Genomic DNA, 25492 nt, shown 5'->3' on the forward strand with positions numbered 1-25492 from the left:
CCATATCTTAACTATAGACAGCGTACAAAAAGTGTATGGTAAATGATTTCTTCTTTGTTAATGACTTGTACACACGTAGTCTCAGACCTAATCTAGAATTCTGTAATGGAAGCAGATAGGGAGTGAACAGAAACATACAGAAATATAACACAAATGTGTAGGATGTGGGACTGTATGATATCACAATATTCAGTATTAACTTATTAAACTATTAGTTATAAACTTCACTGTTCTGATCTCTGCTGTAGACCATCAAGTAGAAGTGTTAAAACAGAATGGGCCTGACTGACACCAACGAAAGACACCTTTATATACACTGGATCTACTGTTACCCTGTCTTTTAGGTAACTTTTAATACACACAACTGATTGTTTAAAATACATCTCTACATAACAAGATTTGTGGTTTATTTCTAATATAAAGTACACAGTCATATATATATATAACATGTATATTATATGAGCTTTGGTGATGTTCTAGACTGCAGTCTCACTAGCTTGAACATTTTAGTTCTTGCATTTCAATTCTAAGGATTAGTTCTAGGGCTTCTTGTTCCTCCCATTACATATCAGTCTTGCCAAAATTGTTACACTAGCAGCCATGCCTCAGAGGCAGGCAAAGTTCTACCCAGTAGGCCTTGAACATACTATTTTCTCTTATATGTCATTCTTCAGTCTGTAAGTAGCAATAAAAAAAAACCAAAAAAAAACCCCTGTGATGACACCTTCTAGGAGCTAGACTGGGTTTTGCAAACTTCTCCCTGCCTTCCCTCCTCCTAAATTCCCACAAAACTTTATTCTCCTATGGTTAGACAGCAATAATGAAAAATAAAACTAAGCTTTAAAGCTTTAGATGCAATGTGGAGAAGATGGAGGTTATTGCATATTCCAAAGCTCACATACTGGATAAGTCTTTTTCTGCTGGGTAACTAAATTTCTTCTCTGAGGCTTGGGAGTTTTGAATGTAATCCAAGCTCCCAATCTGATCTTGTATGTCTGTGGTCTAATTCTGCAGTTTTGCTTGCAGGGTAGAGAAAAAGCTTAAAGGACTAAAACTGTCAAAGGTAAGAAAAAAATATCCACAGTTCTCTCTGTCAATCACAATATTCAAGAACTGAGATTAAAGAACACGTGATGTTCTAATGGGAAAGACGTACCATAGTTGCCAGTGAAATCTTACTGACTCCAGTCATAAGCTTCTCCAACAAGTGCTTTTACATATTGTTGCAAGTCAGGATATAGAACTCTTTAATAGGAGAATGCTGATATACTGCTAAGGCTCTGGCTTTGATAGGGAACACTTTGAGGTCTTCAGTAAAATGGAATACTATTCCATGTACAGGCTTAGAAGTAAAAACAAGAATGTTGAAGTTCATCTAGGAATCTGCTCATACCACATTTCCACAATTAAACATAGATTTTGAGACAGCACTAGACAACCAATTTTATTTTACACTGCCTCTACTTTCCAAAAAAACCCATGTGGACATCTGTGTCACCTTTGGTGCAATTGACAAAGACAAGAATTTCACTGGTTTAGGAACGATAAATAAGTAGGCAACTCATTAACACAAAAGTAGTTTTTGGTCTGCCAGAAGAAATGGAAACTGATTGGTCAATCAAGAAACATCAAAAAGAAGACTGGATTTTCATCCATTTGTAAGCTGAGGTCATCATCTAGGAAAATCAGATTTACTTCTTCAGGGAACGTTTACATACAGAAGACAAAACCTTTGGTTTTGATTACAAAAACGGAGCACAGAAAAAGATTTAAATAAAACCCTAAACTCTCTGCAATACATATTTCATATTGCCAAATACATACGCAACCATTTAGTGTTTCCTTATTGCTATAAAAAAGCAATTTTTGAAAAGTGACTGCTGATGCAAAAACCCCAGCCAAACAAAAAAACCCAAAACACCACTGAATAACAAGAACGACACTAAAAAATGCCCATAGGTCCCCCATTGAATCACAAGCTCACCACAAGAGATATCATTCTCAGTTTATTTACGTTCCTAAGTGTGAGCATTTTTTTTCCCTTATTTCATTCAGAACTCTTTTATAACTAAGGCCCCAAATCTACAATCAATAGAGCGTAGGCACAGAAATTCCCCTCCATGCTGTCGTTAGCAAGACTAGAAAGACCTATGACTTGATCCAAAGTCCAAGAATGTCAGTGGGGAGTTTTCTACTTCCTTCACTGGGTTTAGAAAGGGCATCTGAGGTCAGCAAATTGCACTCCTTATTCTGTCAGAAATTCCACTGAAGCAGTGCAGTATCAGCCTCCACATAATTACATACATCTTCTTCCTGAAACTGAGGTCAGTCACATTAATCGTACTTGCATGAGAAAACGACTTTTGGAATCAAACTAGCTTTGTAAAACAGAAATAAAATACATACTATACATCGGTTATGGCAATGTTTTGCACTACTCTAAGAAGATGCACTGTTTAGTTTTTAAAGTTTTCTATTACCAGAGCTGGAGTTGTTTATAAACGACTAAAGAAATGCCTGTCAACACTCTCACGTTTCAGTACTGATTCTTCCATTACACATCAAAAGAAGCTCCTCAGGCTCACCTGAGGCAATGCACTTGGGCATGTACTTTGGAAGTAGAGACGGGTTTGTATCTATATTCAATTAAATGTTTTTCTCCATCTTTTAAAATATCAAAAATACTGATAAAGTACATCAATGCATGATGCCAAATTTAAACCAGACATAACAGGGAAACGTTTTCATCATTCCTGCAGTTATCTAGAACTTCAATCATGGGCTACTAGAAAATATAATGAAAGAAAAATCATAAATAAAAACAATTCTTTCCAGGGATTTTTTTCCCCTCCCATATTTGCAATCTGATAATAGGAGTAAAATAAATAAATAAATAAAAGAACATCATCCACAAATACTTCTATCAAGCATAGTTTTAGATCAATCTTGAATCAATGATACAATCCCAAAAGATTAGAATGTATTTGTCATTTGCTGGATTGAGACTTGCAGCTTCACAAACCACACTGTATCAGCAGTACTGAGAATGTCAGTCTCCGTTTTCCTCTGTTGTGGTTGGCTCTTCCTTTAATAAAACGCCTAACTGTTTCTGTGCACATGAGAGGAAAAGTTCCAAACTATGCAGATTTCTCTGACGGACAACTTGATCAAGCTGTTGAAATAATAATAATAAAAAAAAGATAGATCAGCTTTAATAAAATCTGGAAATAAATGCCAGGGTTTGTCAGCCAAAATCCAACCATATTCAACAACAAAAATTCAACAACCAAATGCAACAACAACAAAAGAGCCTAAGTAACTTCTATGTGTGCAATTTAGTAACAACTTTTTAATGGAGTATTTGAGTTCCTTCATAATAAAATATATTAAAAGTAACTTTCCAACAGCTGTCAAATTCTACCCCAAAATTTGAAAGAGCTATACAGCCTAGCTGCCACACTAGATAAATCCCCACAGCATCTTTTAAAATTGCAGCTGTCGCTTTTATAAAAGATACTGCTCCTGCTTTAAAATGAACACTACATACAAATGCGTATTCAGAAGTTCAAAATCTACTGTTAATTTAAATGGTAGCACGTTTAAATAGTTCCCAGAGGAAAAGTGGTAATATTTTCTGCTCACTTTGTTTATTCCAACTTTTTATTGGAGTCCCCTACTGTCAAATGATGTGAACTATATCCTTACTTGCAGTAAATACACCGGCCCTTTCTTCCCCACCAAAAGAGATAAGAACACAATAAAAAGACCTGGTAGGTTGTGTCATATAAATGACATAAAAATATGGTTTACCAAAAGGTATTTGATTTTTCTTAACACCATAACATTAATAAATAAAATGCACTGCAGAATTCCTTTCATTTGAATTTTAAAGTTCAAATGTCAAACAAATAATATTACAACTGAAAGATGTCTTCAACTTGACTATCCTTTCATCAGCCACAAATTCAACTAAATACATATATAACAATGACACAGGGTGAGACTGAAAGGTACAAGGCAAATAGGACATAAAAGTTATGACACTCAAGAAAAAGGAAGTAAGGGAATTTGGAAGAAGTCCAGCTCCGCACTTCTGTCAAGTTGTTGTGCCCAAGACCATAAGCAATGTCTTGAACTCTAACACCAGCAAAATGCTAATGTGAGGCCATGTGGCTCTAGCAGACTGGTGCCAATCATCTGCAAATGGCCATATTTTTTTCAAAAAAATGTATTGTGCCTCATGTATTTAGCACTCACAGCTTTAATTATCACTTTCAACAAAAACTCCGATCCTATGGTATCTCTCTGCACATATATGCTTATCATTCAGCAATCCAGTTAGTTGTTCTAACAGTCACCTGAATGGACATTTTATTTTACAACAGATACACTCTTTTAAAAATAGTAATACAGAATGCAAGGCAAAGTTTGTGATACCTTCCCACTTCACTTTGAAAATGCACTCAGTGTACAGCTGCAGTGCCGTGATTGAATACACAAAGGGAAACATTTTTATGACCCTGTGCTTTGCTGCTCTTTAAGTTCCTCTAACATGCAAAACCAGGCTCTGGTAGTTTGAATATTTTGGCATTTTGTTTCAACAGAGATGAATGCGTCAAATCTAGTCACAAGCAGAACACACACGTATTTTCTAGAAGCCACACAATCATAAAACTCTCTTTCAATAATATGTCTGCTTGTACTTCTACTGCAAATTTCCAGCTGTTGTGCAAATTTTTGCATGTCTTACCAAAAGCAGACATTAGTGCTCCATACATAGCCTGATGTGAACCTAGCCCACTGATTTACAGCAGATTTTAAAGCAGATCTAGTTCAAATAAATTTCAGAAAAGTCTGCTTTTGATATATTTAAGTAACAGCTGCTACTGACAAGAAAATGAAAGACTTGGAAACAGCAAACTAAGCTCTAGAGAAGCTGTATCTAGAAAAGACAGCCTGGAACAAATGAACAACATAAACACACCGTTGTGATGGTGCATTTCTTCTGATTTGAAAGCTATCTTGCCTCCTTCCTCTTCTCTGGTCCAATATATAAAGAACATTTTGCATGGGGAAGCTTGCAGATGTTTTTGTGCACGTGACCCATATTTCTCTGGGGAATGGGCAGATATAGTGCAATTCACATAATATCATCTGTTATGTCTTAAGAACGAACATGAGAAACCTCTTTCTCTAAACATATTATGTCATCAAATTCTGTTGCTTCTGGTAGATATATCAGTTGGAGGAGCTTAGCATGAAACTGATTTTCAGTGGTTTCCTTTTATTGTATATTATATCATCTAGATAGTTCTTTATTGAGCTTTGACCAAGAGCTTTGGCTAAACTCTCCAGTTTCTTTTCTTGCAGCCTTTCCTTGCACATTCTGCTTTAAAGAGATCAAAGTAGCTCACCAGATGTGTGTTCCGATATGCTGCTGTTAACTTTCTTTACCAAGGCCGCAATCTCAAATTGTATACGGTTAAAATTTATTTCCCATGTACTAATGTAAATGCTTAATGTGTGTAGTGATTGGCTGCAATATGAAAAAACCATAATTTCTTCAGGCTTGAGAAAGATTTTTAAAGTCTCAAACGAATTAAGTACACATTTGAGGAGTCTTTGTTGAACTCAAGTGGTTAGTTAGTAGTCTCCCTTTGTGCATAAGAAAAGTTTATTGCTTGTTAAAAGTTTATGTAAATTCAATAACATAAAAATTCAGAATTCAGTTGTCCCTTGTCTGCTCAGTTTATGTATAAGCTTAGCCTTGAGCAGTACATTTTAAAATTCTTCCATGCTATAGTAAATGACAAAACACTTTGGAAAGACTTGGGATCTTCATGTAACACAAAACAAGCAGCAGCAAAACGATGCTGGCTTTGTAAACAAGACATTTGAATGTATTCAGAAGTAGAACATTCCCATTAATGGAGAAATTGACTGGGAAATAGAAACAAATCCAATGAAGCTTTATTATATATCGTTTAATGAAGTGTTAGCAGTGGACACTTTTTTTGAACAGTGCCTTAACATTGCTGTGCTTCTGCTTGCATAATATACCACGAGATGTGAAAATATGTAAGCAAGGCTTTTTAAATCTTGTTTTTCTAAACAGCCTTCCCTCTGTATTTTTAGGTCCTGTTCACTTTATGGAATGATCTCATTATTTAAACAAACATAAATGGACATCTGGCAAGTTCAAACTGAATGTGACTCATATGCAAATGTAATCAGTATGAATAACGTATTAGGGATGGAGCATTCACAACCAACCCAACCCAACTGTTCTCATTCTATAGATACTGAAAAATACACCGTGTTGGTCCAGATCTACCACGAGAGGGCAATTTTCTACATCACACCACCACTGTTACTACTAATCAATGTTTCTCTTCCATCACATGAAATCTATCCACTCAAAGTTCCCAATTCTGTACATTGTGTTATTGTGTTCTATTGGTGCAGCTTTAATTAGCTCAAAGTTGTAATGTTCCTGAACTTCATTGTTTTACGTTACTCAATAGTATCGTTTTAACTCTATACAGCCTTTTTTTTTTTTTTTTTTTTTTTTTTTTTAATGAACCTGAGGCTGCCTCTCTATGTGCTTGTATGGAACCTACTGAGGAACTGGCGATATAAGATATGGAAAAGCAGCTCCTGAACTCCATAGGGTCTATGCCACTCCTGAAATTCCCACAATAATTGAGGCACATTCATTTTCCAAAAATGAGCTGATTCTTGTGGCACCTTCTAACACATTCACTGCTGTTTTTTCCCTTCTGTTTAAACCTTCAATCTACTTTTAAGGTCTAAGTGTGATTCCCCCATTCTTTTGGCCAAAGATGAGTGGATGAGACTTCCTGTATGATCCTGCCTCAGACATACCCCCAGACCGCCCAGAATGACGTGCCTTTTAGCCACGCAAGGCATGCCTTGAAGGGAGGCATAGGCCTCAGCAGAACTCCTATCATTGGATGCAAGAATTTGATGTAGGAAATTAAAAGGAAGGCTCACACATAAGTGTGCAGAATACTGCCACCAGGTGACTGCTTTCATCCCGGGCTGCTCTATTTTACTTTAAGTTAATCCATCTTCCTCTGTATCATTTCATAAACCCATAGCCCAAATCAAAGTTAGTAATTATTCTTAGCTCTGCATTTTCTTAGCTTTTATCACACAGCTCAAATTTTCTGTAAAATGGCATGAAAGTCTACATGGCCGATGCCTAAAGTAGAAAATAGTTTCTTACACAAATAACTGAGCATGCACATCCTCCATACTTTCCCCTTGCAATATCTACTTGCAAATAGATATATTTGTCATGGCATATGTGCTTAGCTTCTTCTACTAAATATTCTCCAAACGGTTAAATATTTCAAATTGCTAGAAGAGAAACGCAGTCAGAACTCTATAACTAACTACTATATGTCAGAATTATATTATCCATTACTAGTAACTAATAAAATATCTTATGGAAAATATAACTTCAGGTTTATCACTGAAGATTTAAGGATGAAATTCTGATCTCACCATAGTAAAGCTATGTTGCACTATTAATCTCACTGTGGCCTGAAGTTCACCCAGAGAAGTGAGGAAAGCAAAATTAATGTTACATATGGCTCTTCAATTTTCCCTTTTGTATAAACAGTAAGATGTTTAAAAGTGTAATTTCCAAAACTATTTCTCAGATAATACTGTTTTCCAATACCTAATATACTTGTAGCTGTAGAAAATGGTAGCTCCATTTACACAAATATGTATTGAACAATTTACCTGTACCTCAAATGAGAATCTGATGATTAACGTATTCAAATGCAATTCAGCTCACTATTCTGGCTCTGTAATACTAACACGAGTAAAAGTTGCAATCTTCTTTTTATCATGAGAGTCAACAAATACAATGATCAGGGATTAAAAAAGAGCAAAGATGTTGAGTAAAAAGTTTTCAATTTTAATTTTATTAATGGTATTTTTCATAGTTGATCACACGTATGTACACTGTAAGATAAGTAAAAAATATTCAAGCCATTATAATTTAATGAAGCAGAGCATTTTTCCTTAAATATCGTAAAATCAGAAATAAGCTTTTGAGTCCTGCTGATTTCTTATGAAACTCGTGCAAAGTACATCAAGAAAACATTCTAGCACAGTGATATATATGTTCACATTCATCCATAAAGGGGGAGGTCAGTGGGGGAAGACTTAAAATCCTGAAAAGTATCCTTGTCACTCAAAGAAAATCATGTTCATGCAAAGACAGGAAATTTCAAATGCAAAATGAATGTTTTGGGGAATGGAAAACACACAAGATTGATGTGTAAGAGAATGTGTTCCGAAGATTGAGTTTGGCAGTTCTAGATTAGTGAGGCTGATATAAAGGCTTTCCATTTATTTAGTGTTTACAAGTAGCTGCTTCTTAGCTGTTGAATAGGATTCATCGCCAAGGTCATTCTTTGAAGTTGAATATTGATTAGCCACAAGTAATTATTTATAGACATCATGGCATCATTACATTAATTTTCAAAGCACTAGCAGTATGAGCAATCCTACATATTTCCTGTGCACTTTCTAAGTAATGTTCAGAAAAAAGGGACATTTTAACATTGTAGGTAAAAGCAACTTGAGATTTTGTAATATTTGTCAAAGTTTATCTTCTTTTATTTAGTCTTCATTTCTCTATTTTCATTATTGATAAATATACCAAAGCTTTGTCTATTCGCTGTTTGCACACTAACTATAACTAATTGCTATTGCTTATTTTTCCATATGGTTTTCTATTATATGAATTTACTAACTAACTTTTTTTTTGAAAAAACAGTAAATATAAATGAAAGAATTATGATAAACTTACTTCAGATTATGATTTTTTTTATAATTTCATTATATGTCCTCATCTTAGCAGAAAACTAATATAAGTCTAAATTAACAATAAAGTGAACTTACATTCTTCCATGAAAAGACTCTGGAATAATTTTTCATTTTATTCTATAGTTCTAACTTAGCATTGTTTGATCAACACTTAGATGGATGTGTCTATGGAGAACAGAATACTAGTCAAAAGCATTGATGATGAAAGACTGCTTTTCTAAATATTTACCTATTTCATAATGAAGGACTAGAAGAAAAAAATTCAAGTCCCTTTGAAATTAGCGGAATCAAGAATATACTTTAGTTAAATATAAGGAAGAATTTATTATAACTCTTGACTTGTTCATGCATATAAGTAATTTACTAAAAAATCCTGTCAGTGGCAGTCTTTCCTCTGTGCAGGACTCATTCCACATAGCCAATATGATGTTAAAAATATACTGGGTTGCTCACGGAGCAGTTAATCCGGATGTAATGCAACTGCTTGCTTCGAGTCAACCATTGATGTCACAACTGAATGAACATTTAGTTATTTCTGTTTGGCCTAATTATATGTACATCTCTAATAGTAGGTAGTATTTTCTTTAAATCTTTTTAGCATCAGTCTGCACTATAAAATACAGTTATGGTCTTTCTGAACAATGGTCTGAACTTCAATGCTAAGTGGATTAAGGAATGCATTTTAAATCTGTAGCCACTTTCTAAACATTTTTAGAGAAAAATTATTACTGAAAAATTATGGGTTTTCTTGTATGATTAAAACCTTAGCTTTTGCAGGGTCCTCCTGCCCCCATTCATGGTGTGCAATAATGCATTGAAATGGACTATTGCAATTTAGTGTTAGGATTCTTTGTATGTCCTGTACTGGATATTGGCTAACAAACCCAGTGCTCCGCAGAACATCACAGTGTAATTATAGACTCATAAACGTCTTCTCATATTTTGATCGGTAGATGTCCTTCTTTGAGGAAAAGTCAAAGATGAGGGGTTTGTTTGGTACAATTTTTATGATGTATAGGTTTTGTTGGGCTTTTTTTCCCCGCAACTAATCCACAGTATTGAATAAGCCTGACATGATTCTGAAAAATTCCGTAGTTGCAGAGGTTCAGCTATGTGATTATATCTTCTAGTAAAACTATGGGCTCAGAACTCTTTCCCAGTGCACTAACACGAACTTCTCCCCACAGATTCAACAGAAGGCTTTAAAAAATTCCCTAGCACATTAAATAGACCATATAAAAAAATTATTACCTTGAGGAACCTGCAAATCTGAGAGCTGGATGAGGAAACAATGAACTACTTCCTCTCATTTCTATAATGGATGAGAAAGAAAACAGATCCATATGGTGCATATGTGTAGCAGAGCTTATTTTAGAGTTAATCCCAGAACAGGACATTTTTGTCTGTCCACCTGTGAATTTCTACTATTGATAACACTTACTAAGTATATAAAAACAAGGTTCTTCATGGCTGTAATTTATACAGTATCTGCTACACATTAGAAAGCCATCAGCATTCAAGACTGAACCTCTAGGAAAGAGTGATGTTTAATAAATTATATTGCCATGTGAAAATGTTTCTTTCTGCTTAAATAAATAATGCTGCAACTTCTAAGCCTTAAGGATTTTATGCTCTGAACTTGATCAGTGAAACCATTAAAATAATACCATATGTTGGACACATCTTTAAAACAGATTTGCCTAGTTTGCTGAAGGTGGTGGGAAAACACCCTGTCAAACCTCTCAGAATCTCCACTGTCTCCCAGCTGGACACAGGAATGTAAGAAAATACTAAACTTTCCTTCCTATAAATAAGGGAAGGAAATTTGCTTTCAAACAAGGAAACCAGATTGACTGCATAAAGGAACTAAAACCAGTTGCAGCACCTGTTCAGACTACTGTAGAAGGTGAAAAATGGGCATTATCTAAGCCCACAAAAATAATAATGGAAATATTTATGTGTAGAGACACATGAGCAACCTCTGGGGTGACCTACCTACTTAACAGATTAGGAACAGAGGATTCCTCAACCAAGTTATTTACAGAGTTATCATAATTGCTACTATAATTGCTGACAGGTCTAGCAATCAGATTCAACATACTTAAACATACAGAAATATATGCAAACAGTACTTAAGCATCTGAATATCTTACACAATGAAATGCACTTGCATAATCTTACAAATTGAGGCCCTGAAGCTGCAAACTTTTGGATGCAAGCAAAACTTTGACCCCTGTAGAGCCTTTCCCACTATTCAAATCTCCCATGTATATTATGTGGTCAGAAATCTCATTAATTTTTAAAGGTTTCCAGAACAACAGCTTTTGCAAAAACTTGTTGAACTTGTAGAAAACAAGTGTCTTCCTTATGGCTTAATACCAGATGCATGAGAAATGCTGATTAAATACAAGAAGGAAGTCAGATTTTTTTAATACTGATCTTTCCCTTCCTCCACTTTGTTGAGAAGTGACATGCCACTGTGCATCTATTGATATGCACAGCCTTTGACTGTTCTTTCCAAGGTCACAGGATTTTATAATGCTGACATGAAAGCTACAGGGAATTGTGAAGTTGTTAAAATTCACTTCTATTTACAGGCATTCAAACAGAGTGCACTCTGCCATTTCTGGTTCCCTCTTATGAGAAAACCTCTACTAAAACACACCAACATGTTCAGTGTCAATACGTCCTGCTTCTCTTTCTAAATAAAAAAAAAAAAAAAAAAAAAATCAACAACCTATATCACCACCTTGTATCCTTCTCTTGTATAATGACTGAAGAGTATTAAATACACTACTTAAAAATTAGGAAAGCAAAGATCAGTTCCACTACTTAAATAACAAAACAATTAAATTTGCTACCTGTACATTAAATGACAAATGCATATATTTGAATTAATGACCGAGTAGAACAGGGAATTATTTTGCAGACTGCTTCTAATGTTTTATAGACTACAGGCTGAGTAACACTGGCTTATACTGGGCTGGTTTCAGATAAACCCAACTTCCCATGTGTGATGTCACACAGGACCAATTCATATTTTCCTCTGGGCAAGATATTTTCTACTAGTTATGAGAATGAAAAAAAAAAAAGCAAGAAATTATCTGAGATGGACACGAAGCACAGAGATACTGATCATCCCCTATTAATTAAAAATATTTTTATGTTATTCCTGTTGATACTCAGCATCTTAACTCTTATTATGCTTCTATGAATGCTGTTAAGATTATTTTACAAATGGAGCCATGCGAGTGAATCTATGCTGTATGTCTTTCCTGAGCAGACCTGATTCTACCCAGCATAGAACTCAGCAGTGTCTGCAAAATCTCTAAATGATAAACGGTTAGCATTTGCTTCTGGCAAGTGTCTGTATAGCTTCTGATATACACTAGATTACAGTCCCCACAAGATAGGCATAAAGCAGAATAATAATCACGGTGTAACAAAGGGCCAAATTCATCAGGTCGCCTCCTCCTATATGGAAGAAGGAACTAGAGACATACAACAGCACCTAAAGGATTTGTAAGCAACTCAGACTGCTTTCTATCCCAGCCTGTCAGATTCCCAGTCCTCACAGAGGGTGGAAGTCCTTAATAGTGTTTGGTTTTTTTTTTTTAATCTTGAACTGTTTTAAGTACCTAAGTCAGTCTTAGGCACCATCACATGCTGTTTTAATATGGCTACAAATGACTTGGCAGAGATTACACAGGCTTCTGTGGAGCTTTATAACCACAAATTACCATATCCCCAGGAATGTGCCTGAAGACTATCAGACTATGCTTCCTGAAAAGCCCTGAGTGCAGAGCTGGGTGCTAGATCTGGTACCAAAGATCTGTTTCATTTGTCAGTATGCATATATGTTCCAAATTAATCCAGGGTAAGCACGTCTGGTTAAAAGCAACAGCAATCTTCCTACATATAAAAATTGCTATTGTTATCAAACCAAATAAAAAATGTTATCTGATGGGTGAGTCATGCTCACAGAATTGCCTTGCAGTATTAAGATGATATCTACAGAACTAGAATAATTAAGCCTAACTGAAAAGCAAACAGCAGAGAAAGGCATTAGTAAGATCAGTATTTTTTATTACTGTGAGAATGTATTTTACACTATCAGGGAATAAGTATGTAAAATAGAAATAATCATTGCATCATAAGTGTTTGCAGTGGATACAAACTGAAAAAAATATCCTAATAATGTGCATGGCTGGGCAACCATAGGGTAAATCTTTCCACAGTTGTGTAACTGCTACTCCATTGCCATGACTGCTTTCTAAATAACTGTATCTAATGTGATTCTTCATTAATAGGAGATTCACCAGGAGCACAATGGCCTCCAAGAAGAAATATAACAGGTGGTTAATAATACACATCACAGAGAATCACTGTTTTAGATTGGGAGGTAAAAACCAATGTTATATAGAAAGCTGAAACTACAGATAACGTAAGGAGTCAGACTAGTTATTCTACTTAGATATCAAGGATACCGGAGTTATGTCATGATTATCTGAAGGTTCCTATGAAATTGTAATACTATATGCCACTAGCTATCTCTAAAGCAAAGTGTCCCCTAACAACACACTGGAATTTGGTACGCACTGAAGTAGCATGAGAAAAAATCCAACCTCTTAGTTTTGAAGAACACTTGATTTAACAGTCAGGTTTTCAGTTTTCATTTTAATGAAACTTTAACTATAAGATGCAACAGGATGAAATAGGATATAATTGAAGGCATTGTCAAAGATGATATCACACGACATACAGATATCTTCCTAAAATTACCACTGCAGATTAAAGTTGATGTATTCACATGGGGAAGGTCAACAAGGAAAATCAGCCTGCAGTGAATCTGTGACAAATTTAGCATTAAGTCAGTGGTAAGCCTATATATGCCTTAAAATAAGTAAGTAAGCATTAAGGTTCAGGGTACAGAAAATTAATTTTCTACTATTCAGATAGGCATTTTTGAGACCACACTTATTACCGGACTTCCTCTTCAGTATTGAGAGGACTGCAGCTTTTGCTAATTCTTTTTACTGAGAGACACATTTTACTGGAAACCTCAGTTGGGAATTTGAAGCCAAACTACTGCAGCAAAATTCAGGACAGCTGCTGGAGAAGCATTTCATAAAGCTGCAGCTACAACAATGTCATCAAAGACAAGACCTCCTTGCTTCAAAACATACACAGATTGAGCACCCACGGCTCTCAGCAGTTCATCACTTACAATACCACAAGCAGAAGATTCTAAAGGAGGAGGAAGAAATCATCAGCAAAACATAATAACCTGCAGGCTTTATGCTCTACACAACTCCAAATTAATTCTGCAACTGCCAGCCAGTGGACACTTCTCAACAACATGAGTAGAGTATATTCCCCAGAGCAGCTTCCTTTGGTTACTAGACTAGCTATTCTGCTTCTTTTCCAGATGCAGATTCATATTCACGCTTTGGAGTGAAACAACATTATCAAGGACATACAACCGCAAATAGAATAGTAGGTTTTTTACCTTGGCAATACCTTATTTTACATTATTAAAAAAAAAAACAACAACTATATATATATATATAAAAAATATAAAAGTCATTGAAGCATCTTGCTAAATTTCTAACACATGGGTAAAGACTGCTTGGTCTTTTTATTATTCATGCTGACTTGAATACAAAAAGTAAACAGGAAAGCACATCGTGTTGCTTTAGCCATCTAATCTTACTATTGCTGTAGGTAGGAAAATTTACTTCTTTACCTATTTCTCTAGCTTCATAGACACCTTGATTAAGTCTCAAATTTTGATCCCACTGGCTTTGCTGCAGGAATTCAACTGCAGGAAGTAATAATAGGAAAGATTTCATCAAAACACACATGGTAAGGCCAACTTTCCCATTTACTTTTTAAAAAAAATCAAAGTGCAGCAGAAGGGTAAAAACCGTAAAAGAAGAGCAAAGAAGCTGCAAGATTTGGGATAAAAATAGCTGAAAACGTCTGCATATAACCAGTTCTGAAACATTTCCAATAATTCCCCAGCTAAAAACCCAACAAAAAAGTAAGCCGATAAAACTACTGAGGGTAAAGTATCTCCACATAAAAGGACTTGGGTGTAAATGAGAAGCAGTACAAAAAACCCAAACACTGAACTCTGAATATTCTTCCACTGTAGAAAAACACATTTAGGAACAGAATAAACCATCCTTATGCACAACATTATCTACTCCTTCTATTTGTGCAATGAACAAAAAAAAATAGTTCCTTCTCAAAGCTATACAGCCAAGAGAATCCGTTAAGTAATGGGACTTTGTGGTGGCCCTGCAATTACTGTAGGCTTATCCTATCCTAGTACATGGACAGAGAAATTCTACAGACCATGGGGTTTGTTTGTTTGTTTTAAAATTAAGATGCTTGTGAGCTCTGGATGTTCGTAACACAAATCTGGAGACCACAAGAGTGTCCTTGCATGTCATGGAAACATAATGGAAAAAAAGGCCTTCTGTATTCTGTCCTTGTCTCTTTGGGGCTCAATTCTAATATTATTAAAATGGTATCACAGAAATCTAGAGATGGAAGAGGCCTTGACCGAACTTCTGATCTTTGCACTGAAAACTCACAACAATGGCAGAGTGGAACAATTGCCTCTTCTCTCTTGCAGTTTGACAGCCTTGCAGGTAGATGCCAAAATGCCCTTCCTGAGGCACGTCCATCATTGACTTTCTGAGACTCTTTAGGATCCCCTTGGTGCCAAGAGAATGGTACAACAGGGACATACAGAAAACCAAGAAGGTGGCCTGTGACTAAGAAAATAAAACTGCGGATGATTTGCTTAGCCTTAATTAATCCCAGTTGATCATATTGAACAGATAAAACTTTGCTCCTTGTACAAAGTAACGTGGATTACACTAACTTAAAAAAGAACATTTATAACTGCTGCTGTGTTACCAAAATACCTGATTATGCATACTTACAAATTCTGAATTAAGAAATGTCAGTAAAATACAAATCATTGGAATACAAATTTGGTTACAAGCATATTGATGATTTTGAAAGAAGACAGCAAATGAATAAAGGTTTTGTTTTAATAGGAGTGACAGCTGACCTAACTTTCTCACTAGGATGGTAAAATAAGGGTATTCATGTTCATTCATCCAGTAGGATCCATAGTTTTTTCTGTTTTTTTTGTGTGTGGGTTTTTTTGTTTGTTTGTTGTTTTTTTTTAATTAGCTTGTCTTAGTCAATCTAAAGCTCTCATGAAAATGCCTATGGACAAGAGTCACAAGTTGCATTAAAAACGAGTAATTCCACACATCTAATTAAGAACTGAATTTTTTCTCTACTTGATCTCAAAACAGATTTTGAGAAAGTTGTACAGAACACAAAATGACCAATCTCAAAACAAATGATCTGGTTATAACTCTCAGATTTCCAGAAGTACACTACAAAATACTGTTCAGTTATAACACTGAAGGATTAATCAGGAATAATACAAGAGAGCCTCGCTTAGAGGGGACAGGAGGTGTGTAAGGATGCATCACTTCCTCCTGTCACACACAGCCTTCCTAATGGACCACAGAAAGAAGTATGGAAGTCTCTCTTCTGTTTCCTTATCAAATACTTGCAGAATAGAGGGATCCTGGATGACAGATGTTGCATTTCCCTGGACCTCAGGTGTTGCTTAATCACCTAATGATGTGAAAAACAGCACCACTATCCACCGATGGATACATCTGGGTGACATTAGTACAGTGTACACTGCAAATCTTTATTAATGTGAACAGTCTATACCCACAGGGCAAGTTGAATGATGATGTGATAGCAGACCAAATCCAAAATTGATATACCTCTTAAAGTAATTGTAAAGATGCACACTGGATTAAAATCACAATACATCCAAATCACAAGAATAGTTTCAAAATAGTGTAGTAACCAGTCATCTCACTGTTGAACATTATAATTCATCCTGTTATTTTTTTCCCCTTTTGGCTTTGATGGCACAGTATTTTCTCAGCAATAACACCACTTGATTTCAGTTTCAGCTGGAATCTTGCCTGACTAAAGAGTACAGGCATAATCTCGGTCTTTGTAGATTTATACAGTGAGGCACAAAAGGATATATGAAACAGTTTTAACTTAAGTAAAGAATTTCAAGCTCCAGCAGTTTTACTCTGAAGTAATTGCAAAACCCATACAATAGGTATGTATGTAGCTTCAACTAAATTGCTTTCATCAGTATAAATGATTACTCAAGGAGTTTGAAAAGTATTATTTTGGTTATTTAACAATTTCCTTTGGATTTTAATGAACCTAAGTGGCAGAGAATTGTATGTTTTCCCCTTTCCATTTTTAAAGACAGTACTGTAATTTCCAGGAAATTAAAAATTCTCTTAAATGCATGTTTCAGTATTGAAAAGTGGCAGAAAAATGCCGTAAGACCCTCTGAAGAACAATGTCTAATTGGATCTATAGATTGAAATGCTACATTCCTTCATCAGAAACTACCATCTCATTTTAATATCTAGAAACAATAATTTCAAAACTTAGAGAGACTTAAAAGTTCAGGAAAAAACGCCAAGCTCGCTTCTGTATCACATGCAGTACACTGCTTCAGCATGCCTTATTCACAGAGGAGGAAAAGGAGAGCCAGGTGCACCAACTCATCTTACACTACAACTTTACATAAATCCCTTACTTAATCCTTTGGATTTATACTACTCTTTGAGTTGGGTAAAGGGGCAGTGTGAAAATGTTCCTAAAGCCTCAATGTAAATGTTTCTTTAATCCTATTAAAGCCACAAAACAGGCCCAGCTGAGGGAGCAGGAAACCGAGCTAAGGAACTCTCAGTGACCCCATCACTGCTGTCTCTCTTGGCACTGACCTGTTGGTCACAAGTTCATCCTAGGCATGGCACGGATGTTCTGGTATCAGGCTGGTTCAGGACATCGATACGTAGACCCCTGTAACACGTATGTACATACCAGACAGTGGTGTGTTTTGTAGTAACGTGAAGTTTCGCATTGGTAACTTAAAGCTGAATTAATAAAATAGTTGATACAGAAATAGAAGATAGGATTAAATGTTTTTAAATGCAACTTTGTTGCATTACACAGAACTTTGTTCCCCAAACCTGACACTGAATTCAGCCAAAAATGATACAGCTTTATTGCTTTTCTTTTAAAGTCAGAAGAAGGGGAAAAAGTTAAAAGAAAAATACTTAAGGTGACACCACACTTTAAAAACTGGGAAACTGGTCTGTTAAAATGTGTTGGTGGTAACATTTAGGGTTTGGACTCTCATTAATGTGGCCCCAGGGAAAATATAAACACTCTTTCTGAAATTAAATCTTGAGTTTGCCCACCGCAGTCTTGTTTTCAGCTTCAGCTGCTGGCACTTCAGCCTGCAATTGAGGCCTTGCATCAAATGCCAAGCCAAACACTCAGGAACAAGAATGGTAATGACACCCTATTTTGTTCTAAGTCATATTAAAATATAGCAAGTATTAAAAAAAATAAAAAAATAAGAAAATCACTCATTTGAGATTAATAACTTAAAAGAAACTGATTTTCATAGCCTCTCCCACTTGCACTTGTCTTCAAATAATAAACCTTCAGAAGAAAGCTGTGCTTGACACTTGAAAACAAGCACACTTGCAAAACAATAACACATATAAAAATTCTGATAATAACCAGCTAACACTGCAGGGCATAAGTTTCACCTACAAGAGTTCAAAAATAAATTCTCTGGTTTTGATGCATGATTTTGCAAGTGACTAAACTCAAATTGATCAATAAATGAAAGCCACCAATCAGTAACACAAGTTTTTCAAGATGTGATAAGTGATAAGATACACTAGTATCGTAACTCTGTTACTGAAACATTTCACACCAGCATCTGTTTAAGTTCTCTCTCTTATTCCAACCTTCTTTTCCTAAATACACTGCATTCAGGGTGAGAGTCTGCTGCGCCAGCTATTAGTTTTTCCCCTCTCTCTCTTCTGAGACTCTAGCAGTAGCTCTCTAATCTCACAACATAGATGGATCGAGAGTACATGATGAAATGCAAGATATATCCTCTGTCCCAGGTAAGGAATTGGGATCTCTTGCCCAAGAAGGGAATGGCCAGCCCTGCCCATCCTATCCCCAGCTTCTGTAATGTCACAAGACACATAGATACTATCCCCTATATGGGAAAAAAATGCAGTCTGAATCTTCATGGGACGTATGGAGCATGTTATATAACCACTGCTCTAATACACTTCTCCCAGATGGGAATCTGGGTTGCAAATTAATCTGACTCAGAGTAGACTGCAACTGTATCTTAAAGCAGTGATTAAAGATAGCTTACCTGCCACTGGAGAACTGGAAAGTTTGAAGATTGTGAAGTCACCAATTTACCACGGAGACAGAGGAAAAGGTGTGCCAGGATCTCTAACAGGACTCATTCCACTGCTAACACACAGTGGTCACTTGAAGAATATGACATTATGATATACTCTAGACTTCTATCCAATATACCGAGTGAATTCTAAGATTTTTTTTTTTTGTCTTTATTTTGAAAAGTAATTGTTAAAACCAGCTCGGCAATATGAATGACAAAGTGTGACCAACTAGGTACCAATTCATGGCCTAGCCTACATCACTGTGTAGAAACCCCCCACTTTTATTTGCAGACTTCCTAGATTTTTGGTCTGAAAGCATTGCATAAGCAGATGCTGCATGCTTGTTATGCCTTTCCTGAAGTAAATAATTGGAAAGAAGGCAGAGTGCTGGATTCTCAATATTGTTCTAAGATATAGCTGAACAGGATTGGCAGCAAATGCTTTTTAACCATGCAAGCACGTCAGTGCTCAACATGAACCCTATCAGTGCTCTTCCTGGAACCATAAAGTCAACTATACAGTTTAAAAACCTGCAGATTATATATGTGCAGTCTGGTTACTGAAGTTACTGTAGTAGTTTATGGTAACAGTTATTTTCTGTTCAACCCAAGACATTAGTAGGTATTTTAGAAGCCTTTCAAAGCATATCATTTCACATTCACACACGGTATTTCTGAAAGGCAGGTAAAGGGTTTCTTCTTTTACTCCACTCATCATCATGCCAGTCAACTGTATAAATATATACTTTACTAGAAATAGTGAATAATTTTGCAAGTTTACTTAAGATAAAAACAAAAAGACTGGATGGGTACAGTTGGGAAGTTTAGGCAATATAAATAACGTAAAAGAGATAATTTATAATCTAAGCGTGATTATCACCGCAAGAATCTGAGCTCTTTAGTGTAATTATCATGGATTTAAAGCTATATTAGTATTCAAGTTTCAAGAGGAGATTTTGCTGAGTTGCAATGGTTACTGCCAATAGATATATCGCCAATGTAAATACCATCATGCATGTATAGAAGCACAAAGAGGAAAGCAAAGGTGCAGTCAATGTGAGAAGGTCAAGGAATTCTCAGCTAAATAAAGCTGAGAGAAGTTACCTATACAATAAATGTCTAGAAGGTAACCAATTTAATAATTTCAGGAAAGACAGAATATAGATGAGCAATAGCTGAACTCTATGTCAACTCTTAGTTGGACAGAAAGCCAAAATGCTATAAAATGCTTTAATAGCAGTGTGCCACAATTATGATAATAAGCTTGAAGACTGATGTATGGGTAAGATAAAAATGGTTGCAGCCTTGTGACATTTCCAATTACATATATAGATTTTTCTACAGAGATAATGTCACCTTTGAAAGTAGAAAATTAAAAATCATTAACAGAGATAGCGGAAAAAAACAACCCATAGACTTATCTGTCTGATAACAGGGGCCAACAAGCCATTGTTATTTTCTATTAAAGTGATGTTTGGAGGTGTTTTCTGGTAATAACGTTGTTTTCAAATGACTTTTTATAATCACACCCAGTTTCAGCTACCAGACAGACTTCTTGTTTCTCTTCTACTGTGCTGATCTTCCCCATTAATTTGATCTAATTCTTATTATAAAAAGGGTTAAAAACTACAAAGTCCTCATGGAGACTATATGGCCTATACACTAAGGCATTTTTGCCAATATTGTAAAGAACTAAAATATTATTTCAACTGCAGTACTAAGATATATAAAGGGAGAACTTTTAGCCTGATTTGTTTAAGAAAAACTTCATTAATCATTTTCTGTGATAATTTTGATGGATAAATAACAGAGCAACTATGTAGAGGTACACATATCTTCTCGTATGGCCAGCCCTTAGGAGTGAATTACAGAGAGTTCCTCAGACAATTTGAAGAACCCAAAGGAATTTGCTGCCTCTCCTTAACAGGGTGGATAAATCTAATTAAAGTGAACATTTACCCTGAACTTCAAGCATTCTTTTGTAGCCTTTACTTTGAATAATTGAATGCAAAATATTAGTTTTCACCACAAAATCTTGTCCTAAATTATTAAAGGATGAACATTTAGACAGAGGCATCTTTCTCCATATCTTCCAAAACTACCTCTTTGTGAAAAAGTTTGAGATGTCTTGTCAAAAAATGTTGCCATCTTCACTATCCCAAATTATTATTATTTTTTTTTAACTGATGAATGTTATTTCAAAAAACAGCTAATTCCTTAGAAGATTCCCTAACAAACTCTGGTCTGTTCCAGTATTAGTAAAATGTGCTGATAAGAAGAACCACTCTTCCCCAAGGAGTATGAACTGAGATAAGAGGTAAGCAAATCTGAAAATCTAATTTACAAATGAAGAATGAGTGGGCATTTATACTTCTTGACTCTACAGATTATTTTAAGAGTGATTTTTATTTAAGGTATCATTTGTTTAGTATCAGGAGAAATACCAGCACTTCTTTTCAGTTTTAAGTCCCTTCATTACCTTTTTCCATTTCTATTATTGTACTTTACTAATAAAAGTGAATTTACATCGGTTAGTTCTTTGGTCCTGAATCTAAACAAAGCAAAAAATGCAAAATCAGAATTGAAAATACTTGTAATAACTTGTTTCATAGTAAAAAAAACCCCAAAGAGATGCACATTTTACATAATAAAAGCACAAAAATATTCACTGCCCCGCTTTGTTGGACAAGTTCACAATGGTTGATTAAAAGCCAGACACAGAAAGCCCAACCCACAGAGTAAGTTACTTTTTGCAACAGAAGTCAAAGGCATAAACCTAAAACAGGACTATGTTTGACATAACTATGACAACATCTGGCCATTCATATTTCACTTTAGAGACTTTATATGTCCTTTAGCACATCACTGCCCTTAATAGACCATTCTTTTCTGAACTGACTGATGATTCAGGATACTAACTAACATCACCTTTAAAAAAAGGCCTGACTTTGTTAAATGTTCAGTTAACAAACCAAAGTTATATGTTTCAGTTTCTGAAGTCAGAAACTGAAAGCTCAACTGCAAATCTTGGTCTGAACACTAATACATGATAACTGTTCTGCATGGAATGTTTGTCATCATCCATTTCTATGATTTTTATTGCTCTTAGTTAGCGCATTCCCTTTATTTCTTTTGTAAAGAAATCCTCTTCCTTCTTGTTCACTCTCCTTTCTGCACTGTTAGACAATTTTATTCATTGGGGAAATTCTGTGTGTTAAGCAGTAAAAATAAGACTTGTAGTTCCAGGTATATTATTAATAGAATCACTTGCCTATAATAACCTTACTCAGATTTTAGAACAGTTACATGATGTTGACAGTACACATGGAGAATCATTAATATAATCATGTAATTGATACTTGGGCTTAGATTTTTATTTTTTTTTTTTAAATAGAATACTTCAGTTTTGTTTTGAAAATATTAGATACTTCTCAATACTAGACACCTCTAGATCTCCAGATCTTTTAAATTTTCTCTGATCTATAAGCAATAAAAACAATTATCTGTGGTGTCAGCAAAACCAAGTATTGAATATAAACTACTACTACACTGTCTTTTATAAGCATATGACTCAAATAATAGCCAGGTGATGGGAGTTGAGAAGGCAGATAGCTTTGCAGAATATCCATCCACCCATGTATTTCTGATTTGAAAGAATACAATAAAGGTATTCTCTGTGGACACTGCAAAGAAAGTATTTCACATATTAGGAAAAAAAAAGCTATGTAGATAACAAGGGTTACAGGAATTGTAACGTAGATCATCTTCCACAAACTATATTGGTAAATGTGCTTTCAAGATAGATTTTATAGGCTTTGTAGCCGATCTACAAAAACAAAGGTAAAAAAAATAAATAATTTCTAGAAGTGCATTCATGATAAATCAGATCTGTATGACTATATGTAGGTAGGAAATATAACACATGGAACTTCAAAAAACTGAAATAGGATTTTGTACCGTAACCAAACCCAGTGTACCAGATAAAAGACTACTCAAAATGCCAAAACAAAGGTTTAGTTGTTTTCTTCAGACAGAACAAACATTCAAAATACACTCCACAAATCTAGTACATTATTAAAAATAACCCTGATACACAAGAATGGCCATGGAGGAAATTAGCAGTGTTAATCTGACTTATAAGTATTTCCTGCTGTCTTGGGTATAACTTGATCACTATTTTTCCTCCCTTAAAAAGCACTGTGGCTACAATTCATCTGTGCACAGAACGAAACACACAATTCCCTCTCCAAATGCTAAATACTTGTTTCTTTCCAGAATAATCCCACTGAAACTCGGAAAATGTAATGACTTGCACTTTAGGGTACAGCCCAAGACGAGCTGACCCTCTATAAACGTCTTTATGAAGGTAAACACTAGTATTTTCCAGATATTCCAAGTCCTTTTCAGAAAAGAGCAAAAATATTTCCAGTTCTTCCTAGTTAGATGGTAAATAGTTAAGCTGACTGTCCTAGCACATACCAAGACCCCATAGAGGTAACATCCCACGCATCCCGCGGGCTGGACAAAACTGCACAGAAAGCACCTGGTCAGGGAAGCAGGAAACATGTCTGGAATTCTGGTTTCCAAAAGTGATTGTATTATTGCCAACTAAAGGAATAATTTCTCTATACAAAGCCAGAAGAGAAACTTGCCAGCTTTTTCTTCACTTTACAGTAAGACAGATATGGCTTATACCAGCTTGCCAGTGATTCTTCAATAATAATAAAATACTGTTGTCAAAATAGGTCCTTAGTTTCCATAATATCAGAAAAAATGATCTATTCAATACTAAACCCCCCAAATATCTCATTTGGATATTTGCAATTCTGAAGTGTGCACTTATATTTTGATAAATATTAGTCAGAGAAATGCAATGTTTAGTTATGCTTTCTTCTAAAGGTTATGAGGCACAGCTGCACAAATCATATGGGAACACACAGTAGTACAGTGAATTTCATTACAATGGTTTTATCTTTACTCCCAGCTTCTGTCCCTTTAATCGGGATGGGAGTGCATTTGAAAGAAGCGTCTGCGTTTTTCAGGGAAACATGGGCTGTGTAAAAACAAGTCTGTCATTCAAATGATTACTCAAGTCCTAACACATAAGCTTTCCCCTGTAGGCCAAAATATGCCCTTTAAAGTCAATGAGAGCTGTGTACAATGTTGCAGACAAAATGTGACTGCTTAATATAATTAGTTTTGTTGTCAGAAAACAAGCAGTAAATTTTCCTGAAGGAAGATGAATGTCAATGTGAAGAGGAAAAATTAAAATTTCCTTGCTGGCTGGCTATGTGGGTAGCAGTTCAGGAACTAGAAACATAAGAAATGCTTACTCTAAGTGCTTATTTTATGAATTAAATCTTTGTCATTTAGAAAATTTCTTTAAATAACCTATTCAGAACAAGATTTATTTGGTAGAAACCTTTCTCTCTTGTGGCTTACTTTCTCCTATGTATGCCAACTACAAAAATTTATTTTTTTCTCTGCACAGCTAATGGTCACAGAAATTAAAAAGTACATAAATAATAGGCACAATATTAGAGTACTACATTTTTGTCTGCTATAAATCTGCAAAGTATATCATATTGAATGAATATTGTTTGAAGCACTCAATAGCAGTACCCAGCAGTACTATCAAACAGACAGTAAATTACTGAACTATGAGATGTATAAACAACTTTCAATCTGTAGCACTGACAATGAAAAATACTGGAATTGGACAACAGAATACTTTTGCAGACCGCCATTCAACAAAATTTCCTAACATTTGTGTGATTTTAAGAGTTAACAATGCCTAGCTTTTAACAAAAGGCAAACAACATTTGGAGATTATGTAGAAGAAGCCTGAACACTGTCCAAGTTTGAAAAAAAATATGAAGCACGGCAAAAAATTTCCTGACCTTTCTAACAACAAATAATTGGAAACAGATCTTCGTTTGAAGTACAGTAGTGACCAATTAATTGCTTTGATCATTAGGATTTTTATAAGACACCTGGAAATATTTTGGTTTTTACTTTTATTGACTTTAGCCTTACTTAGTTTTTGGACAGTTTACAAGGACACTGGCAGCATGAAAAATCACATTTCTGTCTGAAAGCTTCATATCTACTTGTAAGTAACCCTTAAGGTGACCAAAAATGAAGTGCATTTGTAAAAACAATTCAAACCATTATGCTATTTCAGTCAGTTTGCCTACTGTTCACTTACTGAAGGAGCGACAGGAGACTGGAAGGCAAATTGTCTTGCTTTCCTCAGTTTGG

The 25492-nt window shown here is 35.3% G+C and overlaps 1 protein-coding gene across 4 annotated transcripts in view; it reads right to left on the minus strand.

Annotated features, from left to right (window-relative positions):
* Window positions 1-1992: 1992 nt before the first annotated feature.
* Window positions 1993-25492, minus strand: part of CCDC91 (coiled-coil domain containing 91) — a 153804-nt gene continuing 130304 nt past the window's right edge. For all 4 annotated transcript variants that reach the window (XM_075051692.1, XM_075051689.1, XM_075051691.1 and 1 more), the window contains one exon: window positions 1993-3172. In XM_075051692.1, coding sequence (XP_074907793.1) covers window positions 3050-3172 — 123 coding nt within the window. In that variant the 3' untranslated portion in view covers window positions 1993-3049. The remainder of the gene's footprint in view (window positions 3173-25492) is intronic.

This window comes from Buteo buteo, chromosome 19 (assembly GCF_964188355.1).
Source record: "Buteo buteo chromosome 19, bButBut1.hap1.1, whole genome shotgun sequence".
NCBI classification, from domain to species: Eukaryota; Metazoa; Chordata; class Aves; order Accipitriformes; family Accipitridae; genus Buteo; species Buteo buteo.